The sequence below is a fragment of the Terrapene carolina genome, unplaced genomic scaffold (assembly GCF_002925995.2).
Source record: "Terrapene carolina triunguis isolate 2854851 unplaced genomic scaffold, T_m_triunguis-2.0 Scaffold236, whole genome shotgun sequence".
NCBI lineage: Eukaryota > Metazoa > Chordata > Testudines > Emydidae > Terrapene > Terrapene triunguis.
Genome location: NW_020664587.1, coordinates 8217808 through 8231316, shown reverse-complemented (window position 1 = coordinate 8231316; position 13509 = coordinate 8217808). Strand labels below are relative to the sequence as shown.

At 56.2% G+C, this 13509-nt stretch overlaps 1 protein-coding gene across 1 annotated transcript in view; it reads left to right on the top strand.

Moving 5' to 3' along the window:
- Positions 1-5710: 5710 nt before the first annotated feature.
- LOC112109016 (digestive cysteine proteinase 2-like) overlaps positions 5711-13509 on the top strand; it is an 11350-nt gene continuing 3551 nt past the window's right edge. Inside the window, exons 1-7 of the mRNA XM_026657163.1 lie at positions 5711-5762; positions 6947-7003; positions 8523-8615; positions 9418-9590; positions 10316-10556; positions 12164-12365; positions 13142-13335. Coding sequence (XP_026512948.1) covers positions 5711-5762; positions 6947-7003; positions 8523-8615; positions 9418-9590; positions 10316-10556; positions 12164-12365; positions 13142-13335 — 1012 coding nt within the window. The remainder of the gene's footprint in view (positions 5763-6946; positions 7004-8522; positions 8616-9417; positions 9591-10315; positions 10557-12163; positions 12366-13141; positions 13336-13509) is intronic.

The window sequence follows — 13509 nt, the reverse complement described above, 5'->3', positions numbered from 1 at the left end:
CCTGTAAAGCCCATTATCAACTATTGGTTCCCCATGTAATTCCTCCTAGACTGGGATCAAGTCTTAACCTTCTCTTTGTTCAGATAAACAGATTGAGCTCCTTGAATCTAGCCCTGTAAGGCCTGTTTTCCAATCCTTTAATCATTCCCATGGCTCTTCTATGACCCCTCTCCAACTGATCGACATCCTCCTTGAACTGTGGGCACCAGAACCAGACACAGGATTCCAGCAGCGATCGCACCAATGCCAGATACAGAGGGAAAATAACCTCTCGCCTGTATATCCATCCCAGGATCCCAATAGCGCTTTTGGCCACATCGCCGCACTGGAAGCTCATGGTCAGCTGATTATCCACCCCGACCCCCAAGACGACTCTTCCCAGGCTGTTCCTATGGTACAAAGACACAGCCACAACCCGCTTCCCCTCCGTGGCAAGTCTCCCTGACCAGGTCCCCAGCACTTACGCCAGCCAGAGATGTACCTGGCCTCGCAGCACAGAGTACTGGGATTGCCTTCACGTATCGGTCTCTTCCCAGCCTTGACGCTTGGCACTTTCAGGGTAACAGACGGTGAGAGCTGGGTTAGCATTCATCAAGGGAGCCCTGCCCCGGGACAGAACAAAAGGGTAGATCCCTCCCTGCCCATCCTCTGGGATAATAATATTTCCTAGAGCCAGCTGACAATTTTTCAAGCAAAAAGAACCCAGGAGTCCTGACTCCCAGACCCCCCTGCTCTAACCTTTACACCCTATGCCCATCCCAGAGCCAGAAAGAAAACCCACAAATGCTAGCTGCAGCTAGGGTGACCAGATGTCCCGATTTTATAGGGACAGTCCCGATTTTTGGGTCTTTTTCTTATATAGGCTCCTATTACCCCCCCCCACCCCCGACCCGATTTTTCACATTTGCTGTCTGGTCACCCTAGCTGCAGCCCCCCTGTTCCAACTACCAGATGAGCTGTGTCTAGACACAGAGCTCACCAAGCTCACCTCATTGAGGGCTGGGATTGGCCTGAGCCGCACCCATCCCTGTATCTATCCAGCCGGCATCTCAGCACCGCGCCATGGTCCTGCCAGGACGGGGATATTCACAGTTTGGTGTCCCCAGCCTGGTCCGAGGTTTGCTCTGGGTTCCATGTGCCATTTCAGTCATACTAGGAGGCAGGATGTGGGCACCTGGGCCCTAAGGAGCAGGTGAAGAGAGGTCCTGGTTCCTGTCCAATGAGGGGATTCCCACATGGATGGGCTGTGAAGACAGGAGGAATCTGGAGTCATTTAACCCTGCCGGGGCCCAGGAGAGCAGCAATCTCAGGAACCCGAAGCCTGGCTGCCAAGGCTGGAGCAGGCCCCAGGATGCTGAGTGCCTCCCAGCCTGTGTGTTTGCCTGGCCTGGGGAATGAGGTCTCATGGGAAACTAAGGGGAGCAGCTAATGTTACTTAGAGACCCTGGGGAAGAGCTGGGAATGCCCAGAGGGACTCAGACGCCACGTGTGGGGCTGGGGGAAACATTGGAGCAGGGCTTTAAAGTCCCATCAATCTGATTACCCTCTTGCCTGCTTCTTTACAATATGACTCAGAAGGGTCAGATGCTTTGCTCCCAGCACTTCGTCAGCAGAGGCAAAGGGTTCAAGAGACTGCCAGTAGCCAGGAACCTGACAAAAACACCTAGAAGTTCTGACCCACGAGTGCTCCCCTGCTCTAACCACCGGACCTCATTTCTCTCTTAGAGAACAGGGCAAAAATGGGGGGCGCACTGCCCCCTTCTGGAGAGGATGAACCCTGCAGAGAGAGAGAGAGTGTGTGTGTGTGTAGCCTTCTCTAAGGTGATTCAAGTGTCCTGCATTGAACCAACCATGCTGGAAAGGAGCTGGTCCATCCAGAAAAGGATGCTGGGAATGTCTCTGCCCAGTCCTGACAGTAGACACCTGTAAGGGAAACAAATCATTCTGGATCATATGCCACCCGGCCCTGTCTGGTGGAATCGTCCCACGGGCTGGGCCGCTGAGCAAATTGCTGCCCGGAGCCACCAGGGAGGGGCGGATCCAGTGCCCAGAGAATTGCACCCAGGGGAATTAGGAGCCAGAGTGTCATGTTCCAGTGTGACTTAGGAGCCTACCTCTGATTGACCCTCAGTGGGACTCCGGGCTCCTGGGTGACTTTTGAAAACTAGACTTAGGCTCGAGAGTTAGCCCGGACTCTGCTCCCGGGGTTGCCCCATCCCCCCTTCCATCCACACCGAAGAGCCTCTCACCCAGGTTGGAGGGGCTTTCAGCCCAGGCCGGCAGGGACAGCTGAGGGCGGAGCTCTGGTAACCCACCTGCTTCACTAGTGCTAACCTCCAGGGATCAAAAATCATGACGTTGGCCCAAACGAGCATGAGATTTTTAAAGATAATATTGTGGGGGGTTTGGTGGTTCCAATTTTCCCTGAGGACAATTAGTGTCGCTAAACTTACCGGGGAAGGGAATTTCGGCCTCCGCTGCAGGAGCTCTCAGCCCCACATCTGCCCACCCCCTGCCCAACAATTAATCCTGTCCTCAACCTCCACCTCAATCTATCCCCCAGTCCCCCATCTGTTCAGCCCATTCCCCACCCCCAGACCGGCCCAGCCCCTCCCTCAGCCCAGTCATCCCCTCATTTCAGCCCCCATTGCCCCCTCCCCGAGTTCAACTACCCCCTCCCTCCCTCACTTCAGCTCCCCCCACTCCCCCCTCAGTCCGAAATGGATACCTCTGCTCTGGGGAAATCTTTGGGCAGCAAAACTTTTCAAACTAGACTGAATAATGTGCTAGAAAATAAACTTTAAGGAAGAGGCCTGGGCCAGAGGGTTGCCTGGGGACCTAAAAGGTCTTTTCTTTCTCTGTCTTCTAGGAGCTGGAGCTGTGAGTGGAAAAATACGATCCGGAATGAATTTTGCTGAGGCTCATTAACGCACCATGTGGAAGAAGACTCCAACCTCTGGCCTATATTCCCATTGAGCATCCGACACTGGACTCTGGCAATTGTGTTGTGACTGCAGAATCCCCCGCTGGCCTCTGCAATAGCGACAACCCCGTGCCAGTTGCACAGATAGGGGCTGCCTTTCAGCGAGGCCGGCGTCACCTTCGGCCCCGTTCTCCCCGGCGTCCGTCTCTTGCCTTGCGAGCTCCACGCACCACTGCCGGGGGCAGCTCCTTCTCTTCCTCTGCCCTTGACTTTGCACAGCCCTGCAGAACGGCTCCTGGTGAGACACCGCTAGCGTAGGACTTTGCCGGAAATGCTCTGAGGGTTTATTGCTATGAGGCTCAGCAGATATTTTACCCCTTCCAATTAACGAACGGAAAAGCCTGATTCTGCCTCCTCCATCGGCGCCTCCGTCCTCTTGAGCAGCCCTGACAAACACCTTCTTGGGAAATGGCCTGCGTGTGCTAATGCAATGAGTCCCTGCAGCTTCCTGGCTGCCAGAGACAAGGTGACCTGGACTCAGATCCCGTGTCCAGCCTGTGGCTGGTGTGAGAGGCTTCATGGCATCAAATCAGTTACTGGAGAATCTGGGTGTCTATTCCCCCTCTCGGCTTGTTGTCTCTTGCCTTAAACTTAGATCCTAAGCTCTTTGGGAAATGAACTGTCTTTATGGGTGTGTACAGCTCCTAGCACAACAGGGCCGGGTTGATGCCCAGATGCTCCCACAATACAAATATATCAGTATTAATTCCTGAGGATGCTCTTAAAATCAACAGCTCAAATTTCTGCTTGCTGTAAAGCCCAAGTAACTCCATGGACCTCAGCGAAATCACACCAGCTTTACACCTGGGAAACAGAGCAGAACTTGGCCTGAATTACTTATGAGCATAAGCATGAGCCGGGGGGATCTGGTAGAAAGAGCAGAGTTCTTATCTTCTTTGTTTGGGGTTCCGAGGGACATACTGACTCAGTTGGCAGAGAACGTGTTTGCCGGTGGCCTTGGGCTGGAAACCAGCTGTAGCAAGTGGAGGGAGCGAAGGCTACCTGAGAATTAGTTACTAAGCATTTTCCTTTCTCTGCATTCTTTATTAGAATTAGACCAGCTGTTGCCACTGACTGAAAGCTCAGGGATGAGTCAGACACAAAGCGTTCAGCATCTCTCCAAGATTGGGGTTCATGGGGCGTGGGGATCAACCTGGATGCTTCTACAGAGATTCTTAGCATCCTATGTTGGACCCCACATACAGCACCGAGCCAAATTGCCAAAGGGAGCCACCAATTTTGGGTGCCCCCAAGTTGACTTCAGATGCCCAGCACCTCAGAAAACCTATGGTGTCTCAAGTTGCCCCCCTCACCCCAACTGATATCCCCAAAATGTCTGCTCTCAATGCCTAGAGAAATGGGTAAGGCCAGGCTGCAGAAAGACAAATCGCGTTCTCCTCGACTGCTGGTTCCAACAGCAGATGGAAACAAATTGTGTGGAAGAGAGAAATGAGGTGGGGGTCTTGAAGGAGCAATAGCCTGGGGTGACACCACAATCTATTTGTCTCCGACGCTGTGACGAAGTGGGAATGTTCTTAATGTTTTCTCTGAATACTGTGTGGGTGCCTCAGTTTCCCCTATGCAGTTCTTAAGTATCTAGGTGGTGGGATAAGGGGATGTGATTGTCGCAGAGTCCTAGAGGGCCAGTGTGATGCTATCTGCACAGAGAATGGCCGACGCCCTGTCTCCTGGCAACTGGTGGCCTGGGCCTCTCCCCTGCAAAGGTGCCAACTGAAGGTGTGGGAGAACAAAGAGATCAGGTGACCTCCTGGCCCGGGAAAGAGACGAAGGCAGAGGAGGGGCTGGAGAGTTTCAGTTTGGAGCTGGCTGGAGAAATGGAGGGGGGGGACAGACAGGGCTCTGGCCTCCCTGTCCCCAAGATGGACCTGACTAAGGGGTCCTGTTCTCTGTATCTACAAGCTCTGTTTTGGACCGTGTTCCTGTCATCTAATAAACCTCCTGTTTCACTGGCTGGCTGAGAGTCACGTCTGAGTGCGGAATTGGGGTGCAGGGCCCACTGGCTTCCCCAGGACCCCGCCTGTGCAGACTCGCTGGGGGAAGCGCACGGTGTGAGAAGGGGATGCTGACTGCTCCAAGGTCAGACCCAGGAAGGTCGAAGCTGTGTAAGCTTCTTGCCCTGGAGACAGTCTGCTCAGAGAGAGGAGGCTCCCCCAGAGACCTGACTGGCTTTGTATGGAGTAATTCCAGAGCATCGCCCCGTGACTCCGTGACAGACGCCCATCACTGTGGTACTGAAACACCGGGCAAGTGAGATCTGCACGGTGAGATCCAGAACGGGCATCGCAGCGTGCAGAGACTCAAGCACGGCCAACTTCTAGAGCCTGTTCATCCCCGCGAATGGACGTTTCCAAGGCCTTCGAGTCGCCAATCCCCCCACACACCACTCCCCAGCCCAGGGACGGCTTCTTTCGGCCTTGATCTGTCCTACAATGATTGTCTTTCCATGGGCACGTGCTGAGCGGCTGCTTCAAACCCTGGACCTGCAGCAGCCAATAGGCTGGGTGCAAAGAAATGACCCGGCCCTGCCCCTTCTCTATTCTTGAATTCAGTAGCATTTCTTTAACCCACGCACGGGGCAGGGCCGACGTTCCCCATTGGTTGACAGAGGGCCGGTGATTTACATCCAGCCTCTTTTTTAGGGGGCTTCTGGGAGGTTTGGCTTGCAAAGCGGGAGCGAGGGAGCGCCTGGCTGCACGTGCTGCACCCATGGCGATCTTCAGGTGGATGCTGATTCTTCTGTTGTGGAGCTGTTGCCCAGGTGAGTTTATTTGCTTTGCTGCCCTGCAGTGAGTGCGGTACTGGGCTATCTAGCCTGACCCCGGGGTGCTTGGTCCAAGAAACCGGGGAGGTGGTGAATGTTGCATTGTTCACGGTGCTTGCTGTCCTTTCCGTGACTCCAGAGGCCAGGCCCCGACTGAGGGAGGCAGCGTGGCGGCTGCAGCCGACTGTCAGTCTGGCAGCTAGCGGCTGTGAGTCCCACGGGGGCTGTCTGCCTCCAGCAGCCTCCATGCTCACCAAGTTCTGTCTCTTCTCTGCCCCGAGGGCCATGGCCTGCCCTGGAGCCAGTGGCACTCGGGGTGTGGTGGGAGTTTTCCCCAGCCGAAAGGGGGGGGAGCGCGGGAGGGAGCAGGGGGTAGGAACTGGAACTCCAGGGAGTCTCTGGGGCCGCCCTCGTTCTGGCCTGGGCAGGGATATTGCCGTCCATGGTAGGTGCATTGCTTGCTGGGACAGTGAGTGCTGACATGAAGCAGCCTCTACCCACCAAGGGTAGCCAAGGACTGAGCCCACACCCCAGACACTCGCTGGACTCTCTGGGAGTTGCGGGCGCGTGAGATCAGCGGGACCGGTCCCATTGGGCCCTCGGACTTGGTCTGGGGGAGTGGGACCAGCAGGCATGTGAATTAGGCATGGTGTGTAAAGTAGTTACGGTAATTCTGGGGTATAGCCCCTGCGCTGCTTTGGGGGGAGGGAGTTGGGGGGAGGGAGTGCCCCTACGGAACTCTAGCACCCTGGCCAGGCCATGCTCATCTTCTCTTCCCTTGTCTGCGTGCATAGGTGCTGGAACTGGCTTGAAGTAGTCATAACAACCCAAATCCCTGGCTTCTGCCTTCAACACCCCCACTATAAAACTTGTTCCAGCCTGCGTGTGAGCCCCAGGCATCTGGGCATCGTTTCAGGGGGTCACATCCCCAGCTTGGGATTCTCAGGGGGTTAAGAGCTTGTTAACGGGTCACCCCAGGTGATGAGCCGGCGGAGTTTCCTTCCCACTCAGCTGTCTAACTCCCTGCCAGCCGGACTGCTCTTTGCACCGGGCTGGGATAGACACTGCACGGCCCCCGCAAAGCTGTGAAGGCTTCGCGTCCTTTCAGCTTCCCTGGGCTGGTCTTGGTGGGGAATGAAGTGGCTGCCAGTGCGGGGAATAAGAGGACCCTTCTCTTCCAGGAGCCGAGGGCAACCTGCAGCCAGTCCCCAAGTTCGGAGATGTCTATCACGTTACAGGTAATGCTCCAGGAGTGGGCTTAACCCCGTGTGTATTGGGGGCTGTCCCAAGGAGGTGGTGTCTTAAAGATGGGCGTTCTGAGGCTTAATTAGCATTTGCAAAGTGCTTGGAGATCCTGGCTGGAAGGTGCTGTAGAATCTCACAGGGACAGATTTTCACAGGTATTTAATGCAAGTAGGGGCCTAGTGGGATTTCCAAAAACGCTGCTGTAGGTTGGGTACTGGAAATCAATGGGAGCCGGTTAGGTGCTTATCTGCAGCTGTAGGCACCTAAATACCTTTGAAAATGTGGCCCAAAGTACTTTGGCAGGGCAGAAGTGGTGCTCGGCTCCAAGTCAAGTTTAAGCCTGGCGTCTGGGTACAAGGGTTGGGTGGGGAGGGGGTTAGCTCTTCTCTTGAGATGTCAGACAGATCAGGCTTGAGAAATCAGTCCCCTCCAGGTCTGGGAGGTGTTCCAGCCACCAAAGCTGCATAGCTGGGTCTCGGCTTCAAATCAGGCCGCCCCTCCCCCAGCCACACAATGCGAAGGAGTGCAGATGTAGGGCCCTGATCCCCACCTGTTAGAATACTGTTGTCCAGGTTTGTTCCATCTGTATATTCTGAAAGACGGTTGCACCTCCTCTATTGACAGGGGCCCGGCCGCGGTCTGTGTTTGAATGCCACACTCCCGTGTAAGAGTCCAAAGAGTAGGGAGGAAAGTAATTCTGTAGAAGCCGTGATATCACCCTGGTACAATCAGAGCGGCAGGCTCAAGTGCCACAAAGGCAGGACTGCTAACATTATGCACTGCGGCACGGTTCTTTGATGGCGCAGGGGGGCCGGGGGAGGAGCCTGCCGCTCCCATTTCTCAATGCACTAGGAAGGAGGTGCATATAAGCTTGTTCAACGACATCTTGAAACAACCTTAGATCCCCCCCCCCGTCCCCCCCTCTAGCCCCTTTTGGACCCTGGCAAACGAGCTTTGTCGCCTCGGACGTGGTTTGGACAGGACCCCATTGTGCTGAACTTACAATCTCCTCCTAGCTGGGCAAGTGCCCTGGGCCCCCTCCCGACGAGCTCTCACTAGAAGGGATGTCTCTGGCGACTGAAATTTACCTCTGTGCTGCCCCATCCCCCCCAGCCCTCCTCTGTCGTGAATTCGCAGCCCTTAACAATGACCTCTCGAGGTCCCTTCCAGTCCTAGAATCTATGAATCTATTTGCAGTGCCATTGCTGAACATGAAACCAGGTTAGAGAACACTGGGGCAATCCCCTACTCGGCTTTTCTACCCTCCCACTGGCTTCAGGGAGAGTTCGCCTGGGTACAGGGTGAGCCGGGGATCAGGATTAGGCTCCTGCGTTTAAAATCAGCTGGTAGGTTGCTCGTAGCTGCCCCTGCATGGGCCCTGCAGCTGGGGAGTGTGGTCTGACTGTATGGGCGGGGCACACTGTCTCTAAAGCGATTAACTGTAGCTATGACCTGGTCCCTCGGTCTCTATGGGACAGGCTAACCTGGCTCCTGTCACCTCGTGTCCTGCAGGGGTTATCAGCCTGCCCTATGCTGAAATCAAGGAGCCCTTCGAAGCCTGGTACAACCTGACCGGAGGCCAGAGCCGTATCCAGTACTACCACGGTAGGTCACCTGGATACTGTTGGGGTCGCGGTCCAGGGAGGCAGCGTCCTTTCCCCCTAACCCACATTGAATGGATTGCCCACGTCCGGCTGCACGGCCGGGCCCTCTCCTCTGAGTGCATCTAGTGCTGCGGATGGGTCTCTGCCATAGCACGCCTGGAGAGGCAGCACCTGGGCCAAGGCCCCGCAGGCTAAGAATAGATCAGTTTAAGTTCTGTGGTGCAGATAAACTGAGCTTCTAGCGCTTGCTCTGGGGTGCAGCTAGGAGCTTAGGATCTGGCCCCAGGATGGTACCAGAGCTGCGGTCCTGACGCAGGCAGCCCCCCAGTGGAGGCCGGGGGTGTCAGAGAGGGAAATCCAAGCCAGGACGCTCGGGATCGCCCACAGCTCTAGTTTATTCCATGATTCTTTGCTAGAACGCGGTTAATGGCTTCAGGTCACAGCTGCTGCAACTAAACTGGCCACCCTCCCCTGTCCAGCAAGCCTGCCTCTCCTCTCCGCTCCTGCCAGAGGCACGCCAGGGCAGCTCCACTGGCGAACGAGTGCCGAGCAGGAGGGGAGCACCAGTGAGCACCCCATTTACTCCTACTTAGCAGCTCGGGGGAGTCCCACATCCCACTGCAGTGAGTGCCGGGGCTACCTCTAGCCCTCAGCATGGCCCGTGTCTCCCAACCCCCCGTCGCTCAGCACAGAGTGACGGTTGCCTCTGTTACGCTTCCCCTTGCCCTCGGGGAGGGCGTGAGCGCCCGCAGCACTGTTGTAGCCCTCTGTGGTAACTGCTTGCCCTGGGTGCGTCCCTGTAGGCCAAGTGATCACGTACCAGCTTGGGTCTCTGGAGCCATTCGGCGCCAGTTTCAAGGTGACCCCAGAAACCACAGAAACCGAGGCCAACGTTCGGAAGTGCTTCCGGGTCAACGGCACGGCTGGGGATCTCATCAGCCCGCAGAGCGTCTTCCCCCGCCTGGACGGCTTCAAGGTGAGCCTGTGTCTCACGGGACCTGCCAAAGACGGGCCCCGGATGCCAGGCATCCTGCTCGGCGAATGGGCTCTCCGTCCCCCCCCAGGAGACCCCTTAGCTACCTCGCCCTGCTCCATACCACAGGGCCACTGGCCTGACAAAGCACACGCGCCATGGGGCTCTGCGGCAGACTAGTGCATGATGGGTAATTGCGCCAGCACATTAGTGCATGATGGGTAATTGCGCCAGCACACCCCTTCCCCTAACAGCGATGTGACAAGCACAGGGCCAGATCCAGCCCTGCCCTAAGAAAGGTGCATTGCCACTCAAGTCATCTGAGCTTGTGCCAGGGCTGGCTGGGGAGTCAAACCGTCCCTCCCAGGGGTGCCCAAGTGGAAAGGGGTCTGGGGAAGCCTGCCCCATCCCCCTTGTACACCCTGAGCACGGGCCAGGGGTAATCAGCTGAAGGGGGATGGGGACTTCCCCCTTTGTGCACCCCTGGGGAGAATGTCCCCCAAGAGGGGAGGACTGGCCCGCGTCTAGACTTCCAGCCCCGAGGCGCGAGCTTGGCCTGACTGCTGCACAGCGAGCCTTCGTCCTGTGGCTCAGAGCGCACACAGCTGCTGGCCAGGACGCCACGGGCAGCGCTTTGTGTTTGCACCGCGTAGGATCTCTCTTGCTCCAGCAGTTAGCTGTCCCACCTCATTCGGAAACACTGCCCCTAACGCCCGCTGCCTCCCCAGCCCGTGCGGGAGGAGTCCTACAAAGGGCAGCTCTGCACCGTGTGGCAGAACGTGTCCTACTGGGGCCGGAAGAAGAACGTCTACACCCTGTGGGTGGCCATCTCCGCCGACGGCCCCGTGCCCGTCCACTACGAGATGCGGGGCTTCAACAGCCTGCTGGGCTCCCACTACGACAAGTACGAGATCGACTACAGCGGCTTCGCCCGCAACTACCCAGCCGAGGTCTTCAGCCTCCCACACGGTAAGCGCCCTGCTGCCCTGGTCTATAGGGCTTCTGCCACCACACCCAACACTGCAGCAAGGGACCGTAGATCCAGCTGAGACACCGCCCATCCCCTCCATCCCCTGCAAGCGCTTCTGGCTACACCAATACCTGGCCACGCCGCAGGCAAACGGGTTGGTGAATCAAGGGACTTGAAATCAGATCGGTGCCTGTGTAGATGGCGCTGGTGTCCTCACGGAGCACAGTCTGTTGGTGAAGCTGTACAGACTGAAAGGAGAGCCCGTGCCATGCAGATCCTGGTTGGCAAACGCTGGATGTGAACGTACTGGCGCTGGCAAACCTTGCACCGGGCAGAGACGTGTCAGCTTTCCATACGGCCCCTCAGCTGGTGTGAAGCAGCGTAGTTCTGCTGAAGTCTTTTACACCAGTGACAGCCATGTGGTCCTCCAGAGCCAGGCTGGCTAACCCACTAACTGTTGCCAGGCTCCATGTGCCTCAATTTTTCTGACGCCCTTCTGCTGAACTGAACTGGAGAGGTCACACTGGCCTGGCCCAGCCTGCTCCCTGGTGTCAGGCCATGGTGTGGGGTAGGTGCCGTTAGCACAGGCAGTGCCACAGGCTTGCATGGGGGAGGGTTTTGAGAATAAACCAAGCCCTGGGAATTTCCGAGATGCTAAAGATGCTCCCTCTAACCAAACCTCCCCATGCTCGACCGTAGGGTTTGAAAACGTAACTGGACCAAGGTCCTAGAAAAGAGCTCTCCATCCCTTACTTCTGAACCTAGCCTGGGACATGGGGAGGGCCCTCTGCAAGTGCCTAACGCAGTGAACAACCGGTGCAGGGCCAGATTCTGCTCTGACCCTGGATTTACACTGATGTAGCCCTCCCCTCCCCCAACTCAAAGGGAATTACTCCAGATTAACACCCATGTACCAGCACAATCTGGCCTACTCCCTACCTATAGGCCAACCACAACTTTTTACTGCAGCAAGAAGTGAACTGGTGAAGATGCAGCTTGATTTATGATTGATTGATAGAGAGAGAGAGAGAGAGAGTCCAGCGGAGGGCAACAGAAATGATTAGGGGGCTGGAGCACATGATTTATGAGGAGAGGCTGAGGGAACTGGGATTGTTTAGTCTGCAGAAGAGAAGAATGAGGGGGGATTTGATAGCTGCTTTCAACTACCTGAACGGAGGTTCCAAAGAGGATGGAGCTCAGCTGTTTTCAGGGGTGGCAGATGACAGAACAAGGAGCAATGGTCTCAAGTTGCAGTGGGGGAGATCTAGGTTGGATATCAGGAAACACTATTTCACTAGGAGGGTGGTGAAGCACTGGAATGGGTTACCTAGGGAGGTGGTGGAATCTCCTTCCTTAGAAGTTTTTAAGGCCCGGCTTGACAAAGCCCTGGCTGGGATGATTTAGTTGGGAATTGGTCCTGCTTTGAGCAGGGGGTTGGACTAGATATCTCCTGAGATCTCTTCCAACCCTAATCTTCTATGATTCTATGATCAGATAAAGTCAATCCTGCTCTTGATAACCTTTGCCCTGCCAGTCTGCTCCAGGAATAATCTGTGCCTGCCACAAACTTGTCCATGACAGTTGCTTCTGCCTCTATCCTTAATAGGTCTAAAATGCGAGCACTGGCCTGGCGCAGGGCCGGAGCACCAGATCCTGGCCAATCCAATGCAGGAATTTGTCGGGAGAATTAGAGAAACAGACAGAGTCCATCACCGGCTGTTCCACCACTACAAGGAGAAGTTCAGGAAGACATACAGCACCGAGAAGGAGATGGAACACAGGAAACGCACCTTCATCCACAACATGAGGTACGGGGCTATCTGGGAACGGAAAGGAGGAACAAGAGGGTCTGTTTAAGTATCTCAAGGAATGATCCAAGGGACTGGTTGCTTGATAGAGGCGTCTTCTAATAACGATGGAAGAGACTCCTGCCCAGCCTGTGTGGGGCTGCGCTGGGGTACTCTCTTGAGAAGAGAGGATGCCTGGTCAACGTGCCCTCACGTCGTACGCCTGGAACGAACCCAGGACACAGCGCGAGTGTGATTTTGGTTGCTATTCTTTGGGTGTGCAGCTCAAGCGTTCGGGACTCTCGGTCCAGGCTGAAAATCCGGCCCCAAGCACCCAAAAAATCCAGGGGTTGGGGCTGGGAAGTTTGGGTGCAAACCCCTGGCCTCTCCCACCACACGTGGGGCAGCCCCAAGCTGAGGGAACTCCCCAGACCGCTAGAAGTGATGCAGGCCGAGTCTCTTGCGTGACATTCCCCCCCCCCAAAGAGTAGCTTAGAGGGTAAGTGCTAAGGGACGACTGCTCTGCATCACGGCCCATGGAACCTGACCCAGATACTGTCCCAGGCCCTTCCCTCTCGTTACAGGGCTGAGCTTCTCCGGGCTCCAGCCTAGGTGGGAGGAGGAGGTGGCTTCTTCTGGGATTGCTTCTCCCACGCGCCCTGGCATGGCTAGGAGCCTCCCATGCCGGTTATGATTGTTTGGTTTTTTGGGGTTACTGGCTGCAGGGAGGGTGGCCACAAACCAGTGCTGCCTGCTGCCCGGCTCCCCCTCTCTTCACATCATCCATCCCCTCCCAGGTACATCCACTCCAAGAATCGGGCCAACCTGCCCTACAAGCTGGTGCTGAACCACCTGGCCGACCGCACCCCGGAGGAGATGGCCGTGCTGCGGGGGCGGCTAAAGAGCGGGGCCCCCAACAACGGGCAGCCGTTCCCGTCCGAGGGGTACAAGAGCCTCGTCCTACCAGAGAGCCTGGACTGGAGGCTGTACGGTGAGTGAGACATGCCGGGCTCTGCCTCCCATTCTAACCTACCAATGGTGCAGCAGGGAGCTTAAGCCCTGCCCAGGGGGCTCTCTTCTGGAGCCACTGCATAGGACAGCCTGAGAAGGGAAACAGATCCCAGAGAAAACTAGCTCCGATGCACTGCACACCCCGGGCACTGAG